The 20,612-nt window shown below is 44.8% G+C and overlaps 1 protein-coding gene across 1 annotated transcript; it reads left to right on the top strand.

Annotated features, from left to right (window-relative positions):
- Window positions 1-10,600: 10,600 nt before the first annotated feature.
- On the top strand, window positions 10,601-18,803 carry LOC308149878 (NLR family CARD domain-containing protein 3-like; the record flags this gene model as incomplete). The annotated part of the gene is made up of 9 exons (XM_080522759.1): window positions 10,601-10,615; window positions 10,923-10,975; window positions 12,340-12,421; window positions 12,593-12,824; window positions 13,509-15,300; window positions 16,202-16,375; window positions 17,314-17,487; window positions 17,603-17,649; window positions 18,271-18,803. The coding sequence occupies 9 exons, from the start codon at window positions 10,601-10,603 to the stop codon at window positions 18,801-18,803; spliced, it is 3,102 nt and encodes a 1,033-aa protein (XP_080378885.1).
- Window positions 18,804-20,612: the final 1,809 nt, after the last annotated feature.

The raw sequence follows: 20,612 nt of genomic DNA, 5'->3' as shown, positions 1-20,612 counted from the left end.
GGGCAGGGCTGCTTTCCTTCGGAAGTCCACCACCATCTCCACTGTTTTTAGAGCATTTAGCTCCAGATTGTTTAAACTGCACCATCTCTGCAGCCCCTCGATCTCACCCCTGTAGGCAGATTCGTCCCCCCCGGAGATGAGGCCCACCAGGGTGGTGTCGTCTGCAAACTTCAGGAGCTTGACCGAGGGGTGGCGGGAGACACAGCTGTTGGTGTAGAGGGAGAATAGTGCTGGAGACAGGACGCAGCCCTGCGGGGAGCCCGTGCTGGTGGTCCTGGAGCTGGAAATGCTCTTCCCCAGCTTCACCCGCTGAGACCTGTCAGTCAGGAAGTCCGTGATCCACCTGCAGGTGGAGACCGGCACCTGCAGCAGGGATAGCTGGTGCTCCAGGATGTGTGGGAGGATCGTGTTGAAGGCCGAGCTGAAGTCCACGAACAGGATCCTGGCGTAGTTGCCTGCAGTGTCTAGGTGTTCTAGTACGTAGTGCAGAGCCATGTTCACGGCGTCCTCCGTGGATCTATTGGCTCTGTACGCGAACTGCAGGGGGTCCAGCACAGGATCCGTGATGAGCTTCAGGTAGGCCAGGACAAGGCGCTCCAGGACCTTCATGACGACGGAGGTCAGAGCGACGGGTCTGTAGTCGTTGAGGCCTGTGACCTTGGCCTTCTTGGGGACGGGGATGATGGTTGATGCCTTGAAGCACGCTGGGACGTGACACAGCTCCAGCGAGGCGTTGAAGATGTTGGTGAACACCGGGGCCAGCTGGTCGGCGCAGTGCTTCAAGACAGAGGGAGAGACGGAATCCGGACCAGCTGCCTTCCGGGGATTCTGCCTCTTAAACAGTCTGTTTACCTCTCGCACTGTGACAGAGAGAGGGGGTGGGGAAAGGGGGGTGGGGGTGGGCGGGGCGGGTGAGGAGGGGGGAGGGAGGGGGGGGGGAGGGGGGAGGGTGGGGGTAGCAGGAGGGAGTTGGGATGAAAACCAGGGCTTGTCGTTGTTGAAGGACTTCCTGGAGCGGAGGGGGACACACACCTCCTCGCCAAGGCTGATAAATGATGTAACAGTGTCTGTGTATACATCCAGATTGTTACCAGCCTCTGGCCCCGCCCACTCCACCAAGTCCTGGTCACAGCCTGCACTCTCCAACCAGGCGCAGAGTCGCTCACATGCCTCACTGGACCACACCCTGAATCGCCGTACAACAGGTTTAGACAGTTTTAACCTCTGCCTGTAGCGAGGGATCAGGTGTATGAGGATGTGGTCACTGTAGCCCAGTGCAGCACGGGGGACAGAATGGTAGGCTTGACGAGCTGTACAGTAGCAATGGTCCAGAGTGTTCACCCCCCTGGTGGGACACGTGACTTGCTGCCTGTATTTGGGGAGCGCCCGGCTAAGATTAGCCTGGTTAAAATCCCCCAAAACAACAACAAAACTGTCCGGGTAATTACGTTCCACACTCATCAATTGCTCTGCCAGTGTGTCTACTGCTGCGGTGACGTCCGCATCAGGTGGAATGTAGACACACGCGAGAATGAATGAGCTGAACTCACGGGGGGAATAAAAAGGACGGCAGAGGATGAATAGGGATTCTATAGCCGTGGAACAGTGTTTGTGGAGCACTGTCACCTCGGAACTCCAGCGCACGTTAACAAAGAACATTAACCCCCCACCCCTAGACTTGCTCACCGCCTCGAAGTCTCTGTCAGCCCGAAACGCGGAGAATCCCTCTAGCTCCACCGCCTCATCGGGGACAGATGGAGATAGGTGCGTCTCCGTGAACGCGAAGACAGCCGAGGAGTGGAAGTCGCTGTTCCTTGCAACGAGACACCGGAGTTCATCCATTTTATTGTAGAGGGAGTTCACGTTGCTCAGGAATATGCCCGGGAGTGGTGGTCGCGTTCCTCTCCGCCGAAGTCGAACCAAACAGCCAGCTCTCCGACCTCGCTGCCTTCTGATCCACCTCACAGCTCTGGCGAAAAACGCGGTCCCCTCACAAGCATATCCAGAATGTCCGTGGAACGGGTGAGTAGTTTGGGGAAGATGTCCGGTGGGGTTAAACCCCTCATGTGCTGTAGAACGTCGCTTGTGTACGACGTTAGGCAGGACACAGAGACACAGAACAGACAGAACACAACAAGCTGTAGCAACATAGCAGCCATGGTCGGCGCCATCTTTGATTACGTCAGCACGTCAGCACGTCAGCACGAGAGACGTCTGGAGAGAAGGAGAGAGAGCAGGATGGTGTCGGCACACCAGAGAGAGAGAGAGCAAGAACCAGGTGAGAAAGTGGACAGGTAGTCAAGACCACATAAGTAAGTAGCCTTGAGAACCGATGGTTCTCGAGCCTAATGGCCCATAGGGAAGGAGCCTATCTCCTGTTTCCGTAGCGTGAGGCCGCTTAATGTACAAGTTAGTACACCCCCTGGACATGACGCTGGTATGTCGCAGGGTCTTACCCCCTGGGGGGGGGGGGGGGTCCATGCCACGGTCCATGCCACCCCCCCAAGGCAGCAAACCTAGGGGAAACACTGTTATTCTCATGCTAAAATCGACTGTAAATCCAGATTTTAAAGTTGATATTCTTCCCCGTGGAGCATGCCCCCATAACCTGTGCCCCACCCAAAATGTTTAGCACCAGCCGCCACTGGCATATACAGTTAAAGCTGTATGTCAGTGAAAAGCTTTACCCAAGGCTAGACTAGGGCATGTTCAATTGTCTTCCACTGCCTTCTGCTGAAAAGTCTGAGATTGGCATTCCTTTTCCATGCATGTTGAACATTTATTCAGAACCTGGCCCAGTTAAATTGAGCAACTCCTTGGTGGGGTTCAGATCAGATGGACTGAATATGATACAGATTTCTATAGACAATTACAAACAGTAAACAAGTGTAAATTAAGAAACTTTAATTTACCCTTCGAACCAAGCAGCACAATAAAAAATAAAATCAAAACCTGCTTATACAGTAGAGTAACCTCATCAAAAGTTAATACAGAAATCTGGAGGAAGATAATTGAACTGAGAACAAAAACTGATACATCTCTAAATGTAATATTTAATAATAATATATATATTTTTAAAATAATTATTATAATTATTCCAACCAGCATTAAAGGGTCATTTTACTTTGTATTTTAAATTTAAAAAAAAGTGGTTTCGCTTTGTCATTCTGGGGTATTGTGTGTGGATTGATGGCAAATTATTTTAATTCAATCCATTTTAAATTGAGGCTATAACACAACAAAATGTGGAAAAAGTGAAGGGGTCTGAATACTTTCCAAATGCACTGTACATTATATGAGATGATGAGATGAGATGATGAGATGAGATAACGTTTATTGCCATTTATGCATACACATTAAGCATACACATATTGGAATTTGATTCGGCGTTACAGTAAGAGCATTTCTAAATGCAATGCAAACAAAACAACACAGGACAGACAGCAATGCAGACAGAACACAACAAACTGTAAAACCACGGCTGCCATATGCGGCGCTGTAGTCCACAGAATACTGTAGAGAAGGGAGGGGGGGGGGGTGGAGCGGGGTGGCATGGGCAGGGGGAGGGAGGAGTGGGGGGGTAGGTATGGGTGGGGGGAGGGAGGAGTGGGGGGGGTAGAGAGACAAGGTGGGGTAAAGTCTCAGGATGTTCTGGGTCAGTCCGACCCGTCCTCGTAGAGCAGCAATCAGTGTCGCTATGGTGTCGCTATGGTTGGCACGCTGCATGGAGTCTTCAGGGCATGGGGGAGCTTTTGGGCCATAATCAGGTGAATGGGTTCACTGCGAAGAAAAACAGCATTCCATAGAATCAAACCTCTCGAAAATTTGGGGTCTCCTGTCAAACGCCAATTTGGGGAGCAGCAAGATTGCCCACCCTGCGATCCAGATCCAGGACCTTACGGTTCAGATCCGTAAGCGCAGCGCCGTGCATTCCAGCCACCCTCCCCAGTTCTTTGTTCAAGTGGGGCAGTTCGCGCAGATCGCTAATCGCTGCTCCCAGCTTTTTAATTTGCCGATAGATCATCACAGCACTCAAACCTAGTCCAATGTGTCCAACTATCATGAATCCGAAAATGAAAACATCTTCCACGTCCTCAATCGACATGACTGCCAAGCAAACGAGACGCCAGTTGTCCCAGGCATCTCTGATGTAACCTGCGGCAAAAGTTCCGTCTGGGCAGGCAGGTTCCCCCGAACCAGCTTTCCTCGTGGAAAATAGGTTATCAATTGCATTCAGGGACCAGCTTAACAAATCCATTTTGCTTCTGAAGAGTCAGTGCAGTGTAGAGCAAACAAAAAAAGCAGGGGAGAGGAGAGCGAAAAGGAATGCGACCGCCCATGACAGAGAGGAGAGTGTGAATATTACATTCACAATATTATATTCACAATGAACACTTTATTAGGAACACTATACTAATAGCCTCAATTCTTCATGGCATTGATTCCACAAGATGGAATTTCAATTGGATCTAACTCTGATGATTGACATGGCCAGTCATTTCTCACAGGATTCTGCAAAGCACCTTTCTCAGGACAATCACCTTGAACATGGCGTTTTAGTTGCATGGGCAAGTCGGTCGCCTCTCAGGAACACTCATGGATTTGTTGTGTGTGTGCACGCGTGGGGGAATTAATTCTCGTTGGCTGGGTCTTAACCAATTCAAATGCTTAAGTCTTAAAATGTGTCTGTATTCCTCTCTCTTTATGATATGTGAGGAGAAGAAGAGTGTTTTAACATTCTGAAAATGTCCAGTTAGTCTTTTACTGTATATCTGAACCAGACTTAAACTATTTAGGATCTCTTGCGTCCTTGGCCTCCAAGGCTAAAGGAGTTTGGCAAGCTGAACAGTAAAGAGAGAGCTGGATAAAGGTTGGGGGAAACACAAAGTCCTCTGACGGTTCCAAGGCGATATTTCAGGGCAGACTGATGGGGGTTCTGGTTGAAGTACTCAGTCGCTCTCACTGAGCCAGTCAAGTGCCAGTACTCTTGTGGGCCAGGGTCTCCTCGGCAGCCTGCATCCTGTCCTCCAGAGTCACCTCAGAGCCCTCCGGCCTAACATGACACACACACACACACACACACTATTAATGGGGAGCCAGTGAAATCTCTCTATCATATAGAAACGAAATGCCACGGGTCCCCTGACGTGTTAGGAGGTCATTAGGATGTCTGGTGTGTGTGGTGCTGGAAGCCTCATCGCTCACCCCAGGCTGTGAGTGACCTCCCCAGCGCCGGCGGGCACAGCCCCCCGTCAGAGCTCCTTCAGCAGGTCTAGGTGGTGCAGGTTGCTGGTGCCCATCCCCGTGTTCAGGATCTCGGCGTGGACGTTGTACTCGTTTATGGATATCTTCAGGCCTGGCAGACGGGTGGTTCTCACCTACAGACATGCCACACAAGGGTTAGGCTAGGAGTTCAGTTGACTTTGAAATGAAGTAGAGATAACTCTGGGTTATCAAGTTGCTATAGTGCTAAGTGTAATGTAAAGCCTACCATGGGATCAACAAAGACGGTGTTTCCCAGACACAGAACGACCTTGGCTTGGTGATGCAGGCCTTTGATCTTCTGACTGAGGAGAGATGGTGAGCCCAGAGCGGGTAAGTTACACCCTTGGAATGTCATTGTATGATGTTCTTCTACAGCAGGGGTAGCCAACACGGTGCCCGCGGGCACCTGGTCGCCCACAAGGCCAACGCTGGAGAATATAACGATTTTTGCGCGACTGTGCAGGCGCAATGCGAGAGAGTTTTTGCAGGGTGAGATGTCTGCAGATGAAAGTAAGCAAGTTGAAAGGTTAGCAAATATAATTGCTGAGTGTTCTGACAGAGAACGTTGGTTCAAATTGGTCGTTATTATTGTGACTAGAAAGTGTCTGATTATAGTTCCATGGTGTGAATAGTGTCAAAGAACTAGCAAGCTAGCTAGCTGGTCTGCTAATCTCCTTTGCTCATCTCTGTCTCTTTTGTACATAGATTTGCGAATCGTGATACTCGAGTCCTGTGACTGTACTGACCTTGGGGTTCCAGTCCACCTCAGCGTCGACGGGCTTGGCCCGGCACACAACCATCTCCACGGCCTGGGGAGGCAGGCTGTGGAACTGAGCAGGCAGCTGCAGCAGCTGGTGGGCCTTCGTCTCCTGCTCGCGCCCCTCGTCCAGGAACGCCACCGTCACGCTGGAGAACAGACGCCCGGCCGCCTCTGGCACCGAGGTCACCCGCACTCTGACAGAGACGAACGTCAGAGCGGGAAGACGGTTAAGTCTCTCAGAGGAGCCGCCTCTTTGTTGTCTAAGCACAGAAACACACTCAAACGGGACTTCTCTCCGAGTCACCCGATTGTTGACATTGAGAACATCGTTTCATAGCTGAAATTTGTTCATTTGTATTCATGTTGTGTTTGGTGGGGGGGGGGGGTTCTGACCTTCTTCTTCTTGTACTCCATAGAGGCCTCCCTCTAGCACCTCCCTGGCATACAGCTTCTCCTTGGCGTAGTGAGAGACCATCTCTGCAGCCAGGCTCTCATAACAGTCGTCTTTGTTGCTCACAATGCGGCCATAATAGAGGGAAGCGGTCTTGATGTGCAAGGACAAAACCTTGGATGACAAATAGGTAAAAAAGGGAAATATTGTGAGTGTACATACACAGATAAGCATGTTACAGTTAGAGGTTCATCTCATTGTGGAAGATAGACAAGCACCCACTACCACCCATATAATATACTCTGAATGACATTTGGACCATAGTCAAAAATGTGGTGAATCATAAACTATGATTCACCACTATAGTTCCTGAGTCTTGATGAAGTGGGCGGTCCTGTTTGGGGCTGATGCTGTGTCGATAAGGACAAACACTACTGTCCCTGCAACAGAAAGAAAGTCATTAAGCATTACAGAATTCAGTTCCACTTCACCTTTCTTCAGACGCATACCTACGAGCAAAATAGCCAAATCCAGGGTTCAGCTAATTACTGTTGCATGTTAGCAGATTATTAATGTCAAATCAAGTACATTTTAGGTCAATCCGTCCATATTCTAAACACTGACTTGCAGAAGCCGAAGCTCTTGAGGTAGCTGCAGAAGGGCCTGTCAGTCTTCTGCTCCTCCTTGGCCTGCAGGACCCCCTGGGCGAAGTGGAGCAGCTCGGGGGGCAGCGATGCCTCGGTGTGCTTCAGGTAGCGCAGGACCCCGATGACGTGACGGGCGTTCCTCTCAGACAGCAGCAGGACTGACTTCAGGGGGTGGGATGCACCCTTCTTGTCCTGTTGAAGAAAAGCCTTTGGTGAGTCCAGACAGCAATCTTGAGGTTGAGAAAGCATACCCAATACAATCATGGTGCTGGGAAATGGGGCACATTTCTCAGACGTTTGCAAAGCAACAGGTATAATACGCAAATTAAAAGACCTGTGAACTGGGGGGGCGCTAGTGAGTAGTGGATGGAGTAGACGTGCTTTCGAGAGCTCCTCTCCGTTCTGCCCTTATCTATGATGGGCCGTATCAACACGATCTAGATGGTATCGCCCCCTAGATTTTTTCTATTTATTTCAGAATCTCCCAATCTTCCTCACTTCAGCATTTTTTAAGAAGTTGGACTCCATTATCTTTCCATTTGTTTGGGGATATAAAGCTCATCGCATATCGAAAGCACATCTGCAAAAGTCCAAAACTGAGGGAGGATTAGGCCTTCCTGTATTTCGTAACTATTTCTGGGCAGCCAACGCTAGGGCTTTGTCTTACTGGCAATGGGGTTTCCCAGGTGAGGCCCATCTGTATCCACTGACCATCTGAGGGAAGCCTGGTCCTTAATATCGAGGTGACTGACGACAAACAAGGTTTAGCTAGAATCCAATCTTGATCAATTAATGTCAGGTACAAATTGATCCAATTCAAAGTCATCCATAGACTCCACTATTCAAAGACATTACACCGAATTTATCCATCGGTTTCTCCACTGTGTGACAGATGCAAAAATGCAGATGGGTCTCTAGCGCATCTTTTCTGTCTCGGTCCTCATTTGCAAAAATTCTGGTGGTTTTCCAGGGTCTATGGAAGGGACATTCCCCCTGATCCTGAACTGGCACTCTTTGGATGTTCAGAGACTGCTTCCAACTATACGCCTGAGGAACGGTCGGAATGAATGACTGGTATTGTTGCTGCTAAGAAAATAATTCTATTGGATTGGAAATCACCTCCACCTCCCTGCTTCCAGAAATGGCTCTACGGATTAATCAGTATCATGCAGATGGAGAGAATACGCTTCTCCAACTCTAAAGTTCCCAATAGATATTTGAACATATGGGGTCCAATTATTGCAGTGTTTCCTCTATATGCATTTATTGGTGGCGGGCCGCCACAAATGAATTTCCTCCGCCACTAATTGATTCAGTCCACTAAGTGCACGATTTCTCCAAAAATAATAATAAATAAAAAAAATCCACCTCTGAACATTTTAGCTGATTAAAATATATCTGATCCTAGATCAGCGCTATAATGGATGTTGACTAAAAGTGCACCTAAATCCACGCCCATCTCTCTCTAACCGCTGATCCAAAATCAGATTAATGACATTAAACATTCAGTTGACGACGTGACACAAGGGCTACTCCTGATTGGTCTAAATGTGAACCATCTAAAAGATACAAAAAGCTCATCTAGCTAGCTAGGTGCACAAATAAGATATCACGTTAAATAACTTCGAAAAATTAAACGAAAACAGCGACAGATGGATGGATTTTTCAAGAAAAAAGATGTCCCAGACACTTCAAACATTACTGAAGCTAGCAGTGGCTATGAGCGATCCGAAACTGAGTTACCGAACGGCGGAGGTACGGGTAAACACGGCTCATGTTGGTGTCCTCAAAGGTAAAAGTTGGTTTCATCATTGATAGCATTACCTTGCTGTTGTTGTTTACCGAATGCTCCATCTGACTGTCACACTGTGATTTTACTTGTGTAAACAGTTAATGAGTAACGTTAGCCGGTTTTGTGCGTGTACTCTCATGTCGGCCTACTTCGTATTGATCTTTCTGTGTGTGTGTGTGTAATGCGCGTTCCGCATGTTCCGCTGCAGCTGTAGGATATGTTGGTATTTGATCACCTTCTATATAAAATCACCTGCTTGGCTTTAATGACTTAACCGATATTTAAGAAATTATAATTGTTGCCACCCTCTAGTCAGTGGTGTAGTCTAGTGTTTTCTAGTGGGTATACTGTGATTCTTCCCTCCCAGCCTCATATCGTTCATTTCGGAACCCCATAAAAATAAATCTGCGCTCCTTTCTATATATATCTAAATTACATGTTATAAGGCTGATCTGGGCATGATAGTGCTGCATTTTGACATAATTAAACCCAGTAAGTCCCGCAGTATCTCCATTGTCAAAGGCGAGCTCGCCAATGAGAGGTTCCACGTCAACAACGAGCCAATACCAACAGTTCTGGAGAAGCCCATCAAAAGCCTTGGCCGCTGGTATAGCGCAGAACTCAAAGACTCGAAGCAGGTGGAACAACTCAAGCAGGATACAATCAGTGGCCTCAAGCAGATCAACAACACTGCTCTCCCTGGGAAGCTGAAGCTGTGGTGCTTTCAGTTTGGACTGCTGCCCCGTCTCATGTGGCCAATTTCCATCTACGAGGTCACACTATCCCATGCCAACCGGCTGGAGAGACTGGTGAATGCACAAGTGAGGAAGTGGCTTGGACTGCCGAGAGGCCTTAGCAGCATAGGCCTGTATGGCAACGGAGCCCTCTCCCTACCAATCTCAAGCCTGGTGGAGGAGTACAAATGTGCCAAATCAAGGCTGGAAATGACTCTAACAGAATCCCGGGATCCATTCGTCAGAGGTGCTGCTCCAATCCTAGCAACGGGGAGGAAATGGAAGCCATCTGCAGCAGTTGCGGTGGCAAAGACCGCCCTCAGACACCGGGATATAGTGGGGCATGTCCAACATGGCAGAGGGGGCCTTGGCTTGGAAACAACAACACCCACATGGCAAAAGGCTACTCCAACCGAACGGCGGAAGATGGTGGTTGAGGAGGTGCGCCACCAGGAGGAAGCAGCCAGGTGCGCCAAGGCAGTCTCCCAAGCCCAGCAAGGCCGCTGGATGAAGTGGGAGAGCGTGGAGAAGAGGAAAATCACGTGGAACGAGCTGTGGAGCATGGAGTCTAATACTAGGTGTAACATGGGGGATGTGAGCCACTAACTACAAGACTACGCCACTTGTTTGTTTCACGAGGTCAAAGCTACTTACAAATACAATAATTTGGACTGTTAGTATTTTGTAATGTTCATCTGACCCAGGAACTATGTTTAACTTTAATAACTTAGTTACAATGGCCTAAAACAACAATGGGTTTTCAATCATACCTCAGTCCGTATACAGTAATCTGAATCTGGTCTAGACATCCAATATACTTCAGAGAAAGACCAGCTCATTCTGGTCAAGGTTTAGTTTGAGGTTTTGACTTCAGATCTTTACCAAAAGTTGCATTTGCTCATCTAACTTAGCTGTCATATCAGGCCTGGCCACACCGTCTCCACTCTCCTCCTCCCAGTGCCCCCCGACCCTCCATGGTAATGGGGATTCATTAACACTCTGTCCTTCACAATGCCACACTCCTGTGTAACTGGCTCTAGGTGCTCAGCTCATATGGCACGTTTAAAAACACAACTCCACCTTGTAATCCAGGGTCCAGCAGGAGAGACCAGCCTCACCTGTGCCCAGCTGTGTGTCTATGAAGAGTGACGGGTCTATGAGACCTCCAATATACTTCAGAGAAAGACCACCTCATTCTGGCCAACGGTTAGTTTGAGGTTTAATCCTCGTAGTCAATATCCTGACGACACACAGACAGACACGGATAAGAACACATGACATCCATTATCTTCTGTTAAACATGTGAGAATGTTGGTGTCTTTGTGTTTGACAGGGTCCAGCAGGAGAGACCAGCCTCACCTGTACCCAGCTGTGTGTCCATGAAGAGTGACGGGTCTATGAGACCTCCAATATACTTCAGAGAAAGACCACCTCATTCTGGTCAAAGGTTAGTTTGAGGTTTTGACTTCAGATCGTTAACAAAAAGCTGCATTTTCTCATCTGACCTAGCAGTCAGATCCGGTCATTTGGTCGGATGGGCATCCCTCTGTAACTGTGGTGGCTGGGCCAGTGTGAGTGTGGTGGTGATACCTGGGGATTAAAGTCCAATCATCCAAAAAGATATATACTATCTGGTGTCACACACAATTCAAGTTTCAAGTTTCTTATTACATCCCACTATACAAGTATAAGAGAGTAACATGCTTAGGCTTCAGTTCCTCAACATTGCAGCGACTAGAGAAATAAAGTGGCGTAGTTATGCAAAATAAACAAATATGGCAAATAAGGCAAAGATAAGTAAAGTGACAATAGTTACTATTTAGTATATTTAGTATTAAATATCCTATTGTAGGAGTCGAAGGGAACATAGTATAAATATCCTATTGTAGGAGTCGAAGGGAACAAAGGAATCTGAGTTTAAATTTTATATTACACAAATTAAAATGTTACCCGCAGTAACAGACGTGTTGCTCGCTTGGGAAACAAAAACATGGCATGTGGCATGGGACTGTCAAAAACATGGCATTCCTGTAATTCTACACATTGGAGTTGGTGACTAATGCTCACTTACATTTCTCTGAATATGTTTACTTTGTTGAACAAGACCAGGCTGCAGGTCAATTCTCTGAAGGTGTGCTGTAGACCAACTAAGCATCATTATCATTGTCAACGAGGCACAAATTATAAACTGTCCATTAATTGTTGTGACAATTGCCTAAACATCATACTTTGGTCTGGATTACTTAGAGTAGTGAATGCACATTTCTAAAACCTCAACAAAGAGAATCCTAAGTTACCTCAGAGAATCCCCTTATATAATGTGAACAGTTGTTTGCCCTCTGGTTTAAATGTTCATTAGCAACATTTAATCTCTCTGATTCAATTGTGTTCTTTTTGATCTGATTGAGAAGTTCATTTAATGGCTATTACTGTTAATTTAACATCATCATAATCTCTTGTCTGCTTAAACCTATTAAATCAGCACCTACCTCTCTACCCCCTCCCTCTCAGTAGCATCTGGCATCTCAGTAGCAAGCCTATTTTCTTTTATTCAAACACTTAATGTTTATTTTGACTCATTCTGATCAACGGTTAGTTTGAGGTTTAATCCTCGTAGTGGTCTATGAGGCTGCTAATAACATTCAGTAACGGTATTCACTTAAGTTATTCTATTTGGGAAACTGGGCCTTATTCACACTCATCTGGATAAATACATCTGCTTATTTCTTGTTTTTACCCAAAATCCCCAGTGACCAGGTGAAGAGACCAGAGTCAGAGATTCCCAGTGATCAGTCTGTCCAGAGTCAAAGTGAACTGGCCTCCATATTCAGGGTGAGCTAAATAGAAAGTATGACATGGAAAATGGCAGAAGTCATTTTTTTCTTGTTTCAATTGCATGCCAAAGTCAAATGATGTGTTTTTTGTATTTAGTATCTGTACTGTGTATAAAGGTTTACCCAGTAATGTCTGTCTCACTCCTCTTTATTTTTCAAAATGTTTCAGTTGCTTGAAGACAATGTCATCACTTTAGTGAGAAATCAGCTGAAGAGGTTCAAGAGGCTTATTTCTCAAGACTACCCAGAGTGCATTGAGAGTCAGGGGGAGGAAGAGGAAGTGGTGGATGATGAAGAAGAAGAGAAGCAGGAGAGCAGTGCCAGAGAGGGGGCTCTGAAGATCACACTGCACGTCCTGAGGAACATGAACCAGAAGGAGCTCGCTGACACACTGGAGAACCGTAAGAGACGTCATACAGTTATGTGAAAAAATTAGGACACCCCATGAAGTATTCAATAGTTTTTTAAGAAATATGGACATATACAGTATGTGTTCTTCTTTCAAACAATATCTGTAGATAAAGGTGATGTAATTGAACCAAAAACAATGAAAATTTAACTTTGTTATCATTTATTTAACAAAAAATGAACAAAGATGGCAATTCCTACTGAGGAATAAGTTAGGACACCCTATGACCTAATGGTATTGCCCCCCTATTGCCCCCTTTGGCTGAAATAACCTCAATTAGATGTTTCCTATAACTGTCTACCAGTCTCTGACATCGACCAGGAGAAAGTTTTTCCCGCTCCTCCATGCAGAATTCTTTCAGCTGTGTGATGTTTGAGGGGTGTCTTGCGTGCACAGCCCGTTTCAAATCACCCACCATATCAGTAGGATTACGATCTGGGCTTTGACTTGGCCATGACCCATGGTCAATGGTCAAGAACTCTCCATTGCATAGTAACAGGGTTAGACAGTTCCTATAACACAGATGGACTAAGGACTGTTATTATCTACTTGTGTAGTAATGTATCATTCAGCTACAGTACATGTAATTATTTACTATATAACAATTTGTTAATTAATACAACATTTAATTACAGTTACTGCATGTATTGGATAAACGTATTGTTTTGTCATTCAGATGAACTTGCTGTGGTTTGCCAACATGAACTCAAGTCCACCCTGAAGAAGAAGTTTCAGTGTGTGTTTGAGGGAATAGCTGAGCAAGGCAAGCCAATACGTCTTGATAAGGTCTACACAGAGGTCTACATCACAGAGGGTGGAAGTGGAGAGGTCAATAATGAACATGAGGTCAGACAGATTGAGACAGCATCCAGAAGACCAGCAACACAGGAGACACCAATCAAATGCACCGACATCTTCAAGCCTTTACCTGGACAAGACAAACCAATCAGAAATGTGCTGACAAAGGGAGTCGCTGGCATTGGAAAAACAATCTCTACTCAGAAGTTCATTACGGAATGGGCTGAAGGAAAAGCCAATCAGGATCTCCAGTTCATATTTCCACTCCCTTTCCGGGAGCTGAATTTAATGAAAGAGAAGAAGCGCAGTTTGATAGAACTTCTTGAACATGTCTTCACTGAAATAAAAGAATCAGGAATCACCAACTTTGACAAGTATAACGTTCTGTTCATCTTTGATGGTCTGGATGAGTGTCGTCTTCCTCTAGACTTCCAGAACAACGAGACATGTTGTGATGTCACAGAGTCAACCTCCGTTGACGTGCTGCTGACAAACCTCATCAAGGGGAATCTGCTTCCCTCTGCTCTCATCTGGATAACCTCCCGTCCTGCAGCAGCCAATCAGATCCCTCCTGAGTGTATTGACCAAGTGACAGAGGTACGAGGGTTCAACAACCCACAGAAGGAGGAGTACTTCAGGAAGAGGATCAGTGATGAGAACCTGGCCAGCAGAATCAACACACACATGAAGTCATCAAGGAGCCTCTACATCATGTGCCACATACCAGTGTTTTGTTGGCTCTCAGCCGATGTTCTGGAGAGACTGTTGGGTGAAGCAGAGAGAGGAGAGATGCCCAATACTCTGACACAGATGTACACACACTTCCTAGTATTTCAGACCAAACAGAGGAATGTGAAGTACCTTGGAAACCATGACAGAGATCCACACTGGGATAAAGAGCTAATTCTGTCACTGGGAAAACTGGCCTTCAAACAGCTGGAAAAGGGCAACATGATCTTCTATGAGGAAGACCTGAGAGAGTGTGGCATTGATGTCACAGAAGCCTCAGTGTACTCAGGAGTGTGCACTCAGATCTTCAGAGCGGAGTGTGGGCCGCACAACATGTTCAGCTTTGTGCATCTGAGCATCCAGGAGTTTCTAGCTGCTTTATATGTGTTCCTCACATTCAACGACACTAATGAGATTCTACTGGTCAAACAGAAATCCTCATGCAGGCTGCTATGCTCATCACTCACCAGACGCAAACCTCTGGTCGACTTACACAAGAGTGCAGTGGACAAGGCCTTACAGAGTCAGAATGGTCACCTGGACCTGTTCCTCCGCTTCCTCCTGGGCCTCTCACTGGAGTCCAATCAGAATCTCCTACGAGGCCTTCTGACACCGACAAGAAGCAGCTCACAAACCAATGAGGAAACAGTCAAGTATATTAAGGAGAAGATCAGGGAGAATCCCTCTCCAGAGAGGTGCATCAATCTGTTCCACTGTCTGAATGAGCTGAATGACCATTCTCTAGTGGAGGAGATCCAAAGCTACCTGAGCTCAGGACGTCTCTCAGAAGCCTCACTCTCACCTGCACAGTGGTCAGCTCTGGTTTTTGTGTTGCTGACTTCAGAAGAAGAGCTGGATGTGTTTGACCTGAAGAAATACTCCAGATCAGAGGAGGGTCTTCTGAGGCTGCTGCCAGTGGTCACAGCCTCTAAGACGGCACTGTAAGTAAATTGACAAAATTACTAGAATTAAACATGAATTAGGACGATTTCAGGTTTATGAAAATGTATTCTAGAATAGTAATTAGTAAGTACTTAATGAAAAATACAACACAAAATTCCTCTTCATCACAAACCCTAACAACCAGTACTTGGTGTGAAAGACAAAATTACCTTTTGGAGATATTGATCACCTAATATAATTTAATGATTTATCTAAAACGTATTAATATTGAGCACTTGGTCAAAAGTAATAACACTTTCCTTGATTCCCTGCTTCTCACTCATACTTGACACACAAAAATGCATCATTTATATGATAATTCACAAAACAAACAGTACATAATTGGTGTGAGAGGCAAAGTGACTTTATGCTGTTTGTTTTAATGTGCTTTCCTCCTCCATCCTGGACAATCTGACCACAGATCAGCTCATGGGGCGACACAATACTGCACTAACCCAATAACTGGGAAATATTTCAGACTTAAGACCACAGTGATCTTTTGGCTACATGTATTTATTTGTATTTGTATTTGTATTCCTCATTCAGGCTGAATGGATGTGACCTTACAGAAAGATGCTGTGAAGCGTTGGCCTCAGCTCTCAGCTCAGACTCCTGCCAACTGAGAGAGCTGGACCTCGATCTACGTGACAGGGGGGTGATACTGCTCTCTGCTGGACTGGGGAGTCCACACTGCAAACTTGAGAAACTGAGGTGAGGTCTAAAACTATTCTTGTCAGACACATCATTCCTAAGTGTCTGTTACATTATCATTCTATAGAATCAAGGATACTTGCACTGCAAATCACAATGACAGCGACAGAAAATGTACATGATCTTCCAATGAATTCCAATATAGTGATATAGTTTGGCTACCTGTATTTATTTGTGTTCCTCATTCAGGCTGAATGGATGTGACCTCACAGAGAGATGCTGTAAAGCATTGGCCTCAGTTCTCAGCTCACAGTCCTCCCACCTGAGAGAGCTGGACCTCAGTCATAATGATCTACGTGACGCGGGGATGAAGCTGCTCTCTGTTGGACTGGGGAGTCCACACTGTAAACTACAGACTCTGAGGTGAGGTCTTAGACTATTGTTGTTGCCAGACACATCATTCCATACAATACAAGTATCTGTTACACTATCAATAATACACTGCAAAGCTCAATGACGGAGACAGAAAATGTACATGATCTTCCTTCTTTTTTGGGGGGGGGGCCCGCCACCACCCCACCTTTTTCGGATGACTACATTTACTTTATTTTGTATTCTTATTCAAATTAGAAACCAATGAAAGAAAAGAAAAATGATAATACAAATAGTAATAGTCAGTACATGATCTTCCAATAATTTCCTCTACATTTCGCTGCCTACCCTAGTGCATGCACACACTTTAGGAAGCCTTTATTTATTTTACCTTGGAACGGCATCCCATGCATGCACCCTTAACGTAGGACTACTTCCCCCTCCAAAAAGATAAATAAATAAAAGGTCCATAATATGAGCGGTCTTTATAATAAAAATCTTTGTAGGATACTGTCTTACCTATCTCAGATAGAGAAACCATTTAATAGGACACATGCACAGTAACTCAGCACATCCCCACCAACAGGGGACCAACCCAGGGGACAGATTTAACCGGTGCCAAACTGACTGACTGTCTTGAATTGTACCGTTACTAAATAAAATCATAAACAAGTATAATACTGATCATAAAGGAATCAGTGAACAGTGTATGACTGAACAAAATATAACCATCATGACATGGTCATATTGGTTGACATAGATTGTTGTTTGGCTATATTGATAATAAGAATATCATAAATGACAGATGAGAATTCTGTCACACTATCAAGGAGGGAGCAATGAGGTGAGGTGAGGTATTTTTGGGTGTGTAAGCATGAGTATCTAGGACCATTATAATGCACTAGTTTGAATGTTCTTTATTTAAATACAATGTGTCTAGCCTTTCAAGTGCTAAATTATGAGGATAATGAGTGAAACTATTTCCCCAGGTTGTCATTCTGTGGAATCTCAGAGGAAGGCTGTGCTTCTCTGGCTTCAGCTCTGAGGTCTAACCCCTCCCACCTGAGAGAGCTGGATCTCAGCTACAATCACCCAGGAGACTCAGGACTGGTGCTGCTCTCTACTGTACAGAAAGATCCACTCTGTAAACTACAGACACTCAGGTACAGGCTTAATAAGTGGCTGGACGTATCAATGAGATTAATGCACAGTATCTATTTTCCACATGATTGTGAATGTGTCATCCAACCACTGTGGGTTCTTCTGTGATTGATATAGTGTGGACCATGGTGGAGAGTGCAGGCTCAAACCTGGGCTGATCAAATGTAAGTCACCATATTTACCTAACTTTGATTTGTTACAAAATGAAGCATTATAATTTATGCATTTTTGGTGATTTAAGACACCGGTGGCACTGCTATAATGTTGAACATTTCACCGACCGTATTCACCCTCGGCACTAAATTGATTCATATGATGTTGTCTTTAAAATGACATGGATGGGTTTTTCTTTGTAAAACAACACTCCTATGGGTCCCAAAGGTGTGTATTTAACTCACAAACTGCCAAAGAATTCCGTAACACTCACCACCTAGACTGCCAAGTGTTTTATGTCGTATTTACCTGATTGGCTACAAAATCAAGCATCATAACTTATACATTTTTGGTGAATTGGCACTCTATAATGTTCTACATTTGACAGACTTTATTGACCCTCTAGTCTATAGTAAATTGATTAATCGCTGTAGAGAATAGGAATGTGATATTACTCAAGAATCAGGGTACAGCAGAGTTTGAACAGCACCAGTATTGTATTCATATGTAAATCAAACATATTAGTAAATGTAAAACATTTTGTAATATCACATTGTATACACAAGTGTAATTGAATATTGTAATTTATTCAATTGTATTGATTTGATGATTATTTTTGCCCTCTCAATCAGATACATGTAAACTCACTTTGGACCCAAACACAGCACACAGCAACCTCTCTCTATCTGAGGAGAACAGAAAGGTGACACAGGGGAGAGAGGAGCAGCCGTATCCTGATCACCCAGAGAGATATGACCGCTGTCAACCGGTGCTCTGTACAGAGGGTCTGACTGGGCGCTGTTACTGGGAGGTAGAGTGGACTGGGACAGTGGCTTCTATAGGTGTGACATCTAAAGGTAATGACTGTAGGTTGGGAGACAATGACAAGTCCTGGAGCCTGAGGTGCTCTGTTGACAGTTACTCCGTCAGGCACAATAGTAAGAGAACTGACATAGATGTCCCCTCCTCTGGCTCCCATAGAGTAGGAGTGTATCTGGACTGGCCGGCCGGCACTCTGTCCTTCTACAGTGTCTCCTCTGACACACTGACCCTCCTTCACACATTCCACTCTACATTCATTGAGCCACTCTACCCAGGGTTTTGGCTTTGGGACTATGGCTCAGTGACTCTAAAATATGAAAATAAAACACTAAAGAATAGATGATGGGTCATACATAAGACATACATTTATTCCCAATGATTACGTCTAACAGTTATGGACATATCAAACATCAAACAAACTCAACACAGCTGGTCACATGACCAACTAACACAAGTTAACATTAAGTTATATCTGACTCCAAAAGACAACTCATGGTTAATAATGATTGATGATGCTTAGCTCATCCCTGTGTGACAGACAACCGATCATATTGAATCCTATATTCATTAAGAATACCCAAAATGCAATTTCACCATGCGCTCAAGTTAAGATAAATCGACCTGTGAAGAGTTCAGGCCAATAGCTGAAGCTGATGACATTAGATATTAAATGAGGGAACCTGGTCACAATTATGTCATGCTGTTTAAACATAACCTTTATCTAGTGCACAACATCACATTAATGCACATAAGAAGAATGATAATAGAGTATCAACAAAATAACCAATTTAACAGTTTCAAAGCAACATATGACTAAGTTTTAACTGTTAACATACGTCAAGGACAACATGGGAGAATGGTGCCCGTGCCGGGCCTGACCCAAAACTCAAAGAATATCTTGCTGTCCCTTGCCTTAAATATCATTAACAACAAAGGACAAGGTGTGGGACCATTACAATCGCAAAGGAATGGCGAGGGTGTGATTTCATCAGACACATTACAATTGTAAAGGAATTGACAAATGGTGAGGGTGCGACTTCTTCAGGATGTCCGCCAGGGTCAACTGCAAATCATGCACATTGAAATCAAGGCTGGTGCCACAAAAATCAGTCTACAACTCTGTGTAAACAAGTAGAGAGATCACATTGAACACCAAAGGCACAAAGATGATGGGTCATAATAACATGAGGTCATGACGTAGTTTTACATTCACGTTAAGCTTCATACACTCAAATTCAAAGGTTGTGATTTTTCACTAAGATCAAGCCTACACACATGCAGTTGGATAGTAGTGTATTTTCCCTGAGATGTTGGATGTACAGATGTTCCTTCTACCCTGTGTGTAGTGTGCAGTGTGTAGAGTGTAGTTTGCATTGTGTAGTGTTTGTAGTGTGTATCGTCTGTGTAGTTCTCATGATGAGTAGCCCTGTCTGAGACCTGTCCGACCAAATATCGTCCTCGGACCACAAGGATGTCCTCTTGGTTTAATAGTAGAATCTAGGGTCATCCAGGGGAGAGGTATCCAGTTTGAACACTACTGGTTATGTCAGTAACCCTGCTGGTTATGTCCCACTCTGACCACTAGAGGGCAGAAGCACAGGTCCTGTGAGATGGAGTCAGGACTGTGTCAGTGTCGGTTTATTCTCCTGCCTCACATCCTAACTACAGCAGTTGATGAGAACCAGTTGGTTATTTGCTCATTGTGAAATATGTAAAAATAAATATTTAAAAAAATAAATAAATAAAAAATGACAGACTGACAAAGTAGAAGCTTGGAATTTTCTGTACAAGGTTATATTATTATTACTGTGTATATTTGATATATTTCTTTCTTTTTTCTTATTATTGTTTCTTTATTATTATTATAAGAATGCAACTGATAGTGAAATAGACTGCAATACAGTGACAAAACAGAAACTTGGAAGTTTCTGTGCAAGGTTATATGTTTTTTTATTTTTTATTTTTATGGAAATGTAATAAAACAATGCAGATTAATCATTATATGATAACATTTCTGCATTTGGTGATGAGAAAATGTCAATACTGAGCTGACAAATAAACTGTATTTTTTTTAATGGAAGGATATGGAATTATTTTGTAATCCTTTCAGACATGAAACCTGTATCCTGTCAACAGAAAATGTCACAAACAA

This window comes from Nansenia antarctica (genome assembly GCF_963989245.1).
Source record: "Nansenia antarctica genome assembly, chromosome: 2".
In the NCBI taxonomy this organism is placed as follows: Eukaryota; Metazoa; Chordata; class Actinopteri; order Argentiniformes; family Microstomatidae; genus Nansenia; species Nansenia antarctica.
Note: the sequence above shows the minus strand (reverse complement) of the source record. Positions and strands in the feature narration are given on the sequence as shown.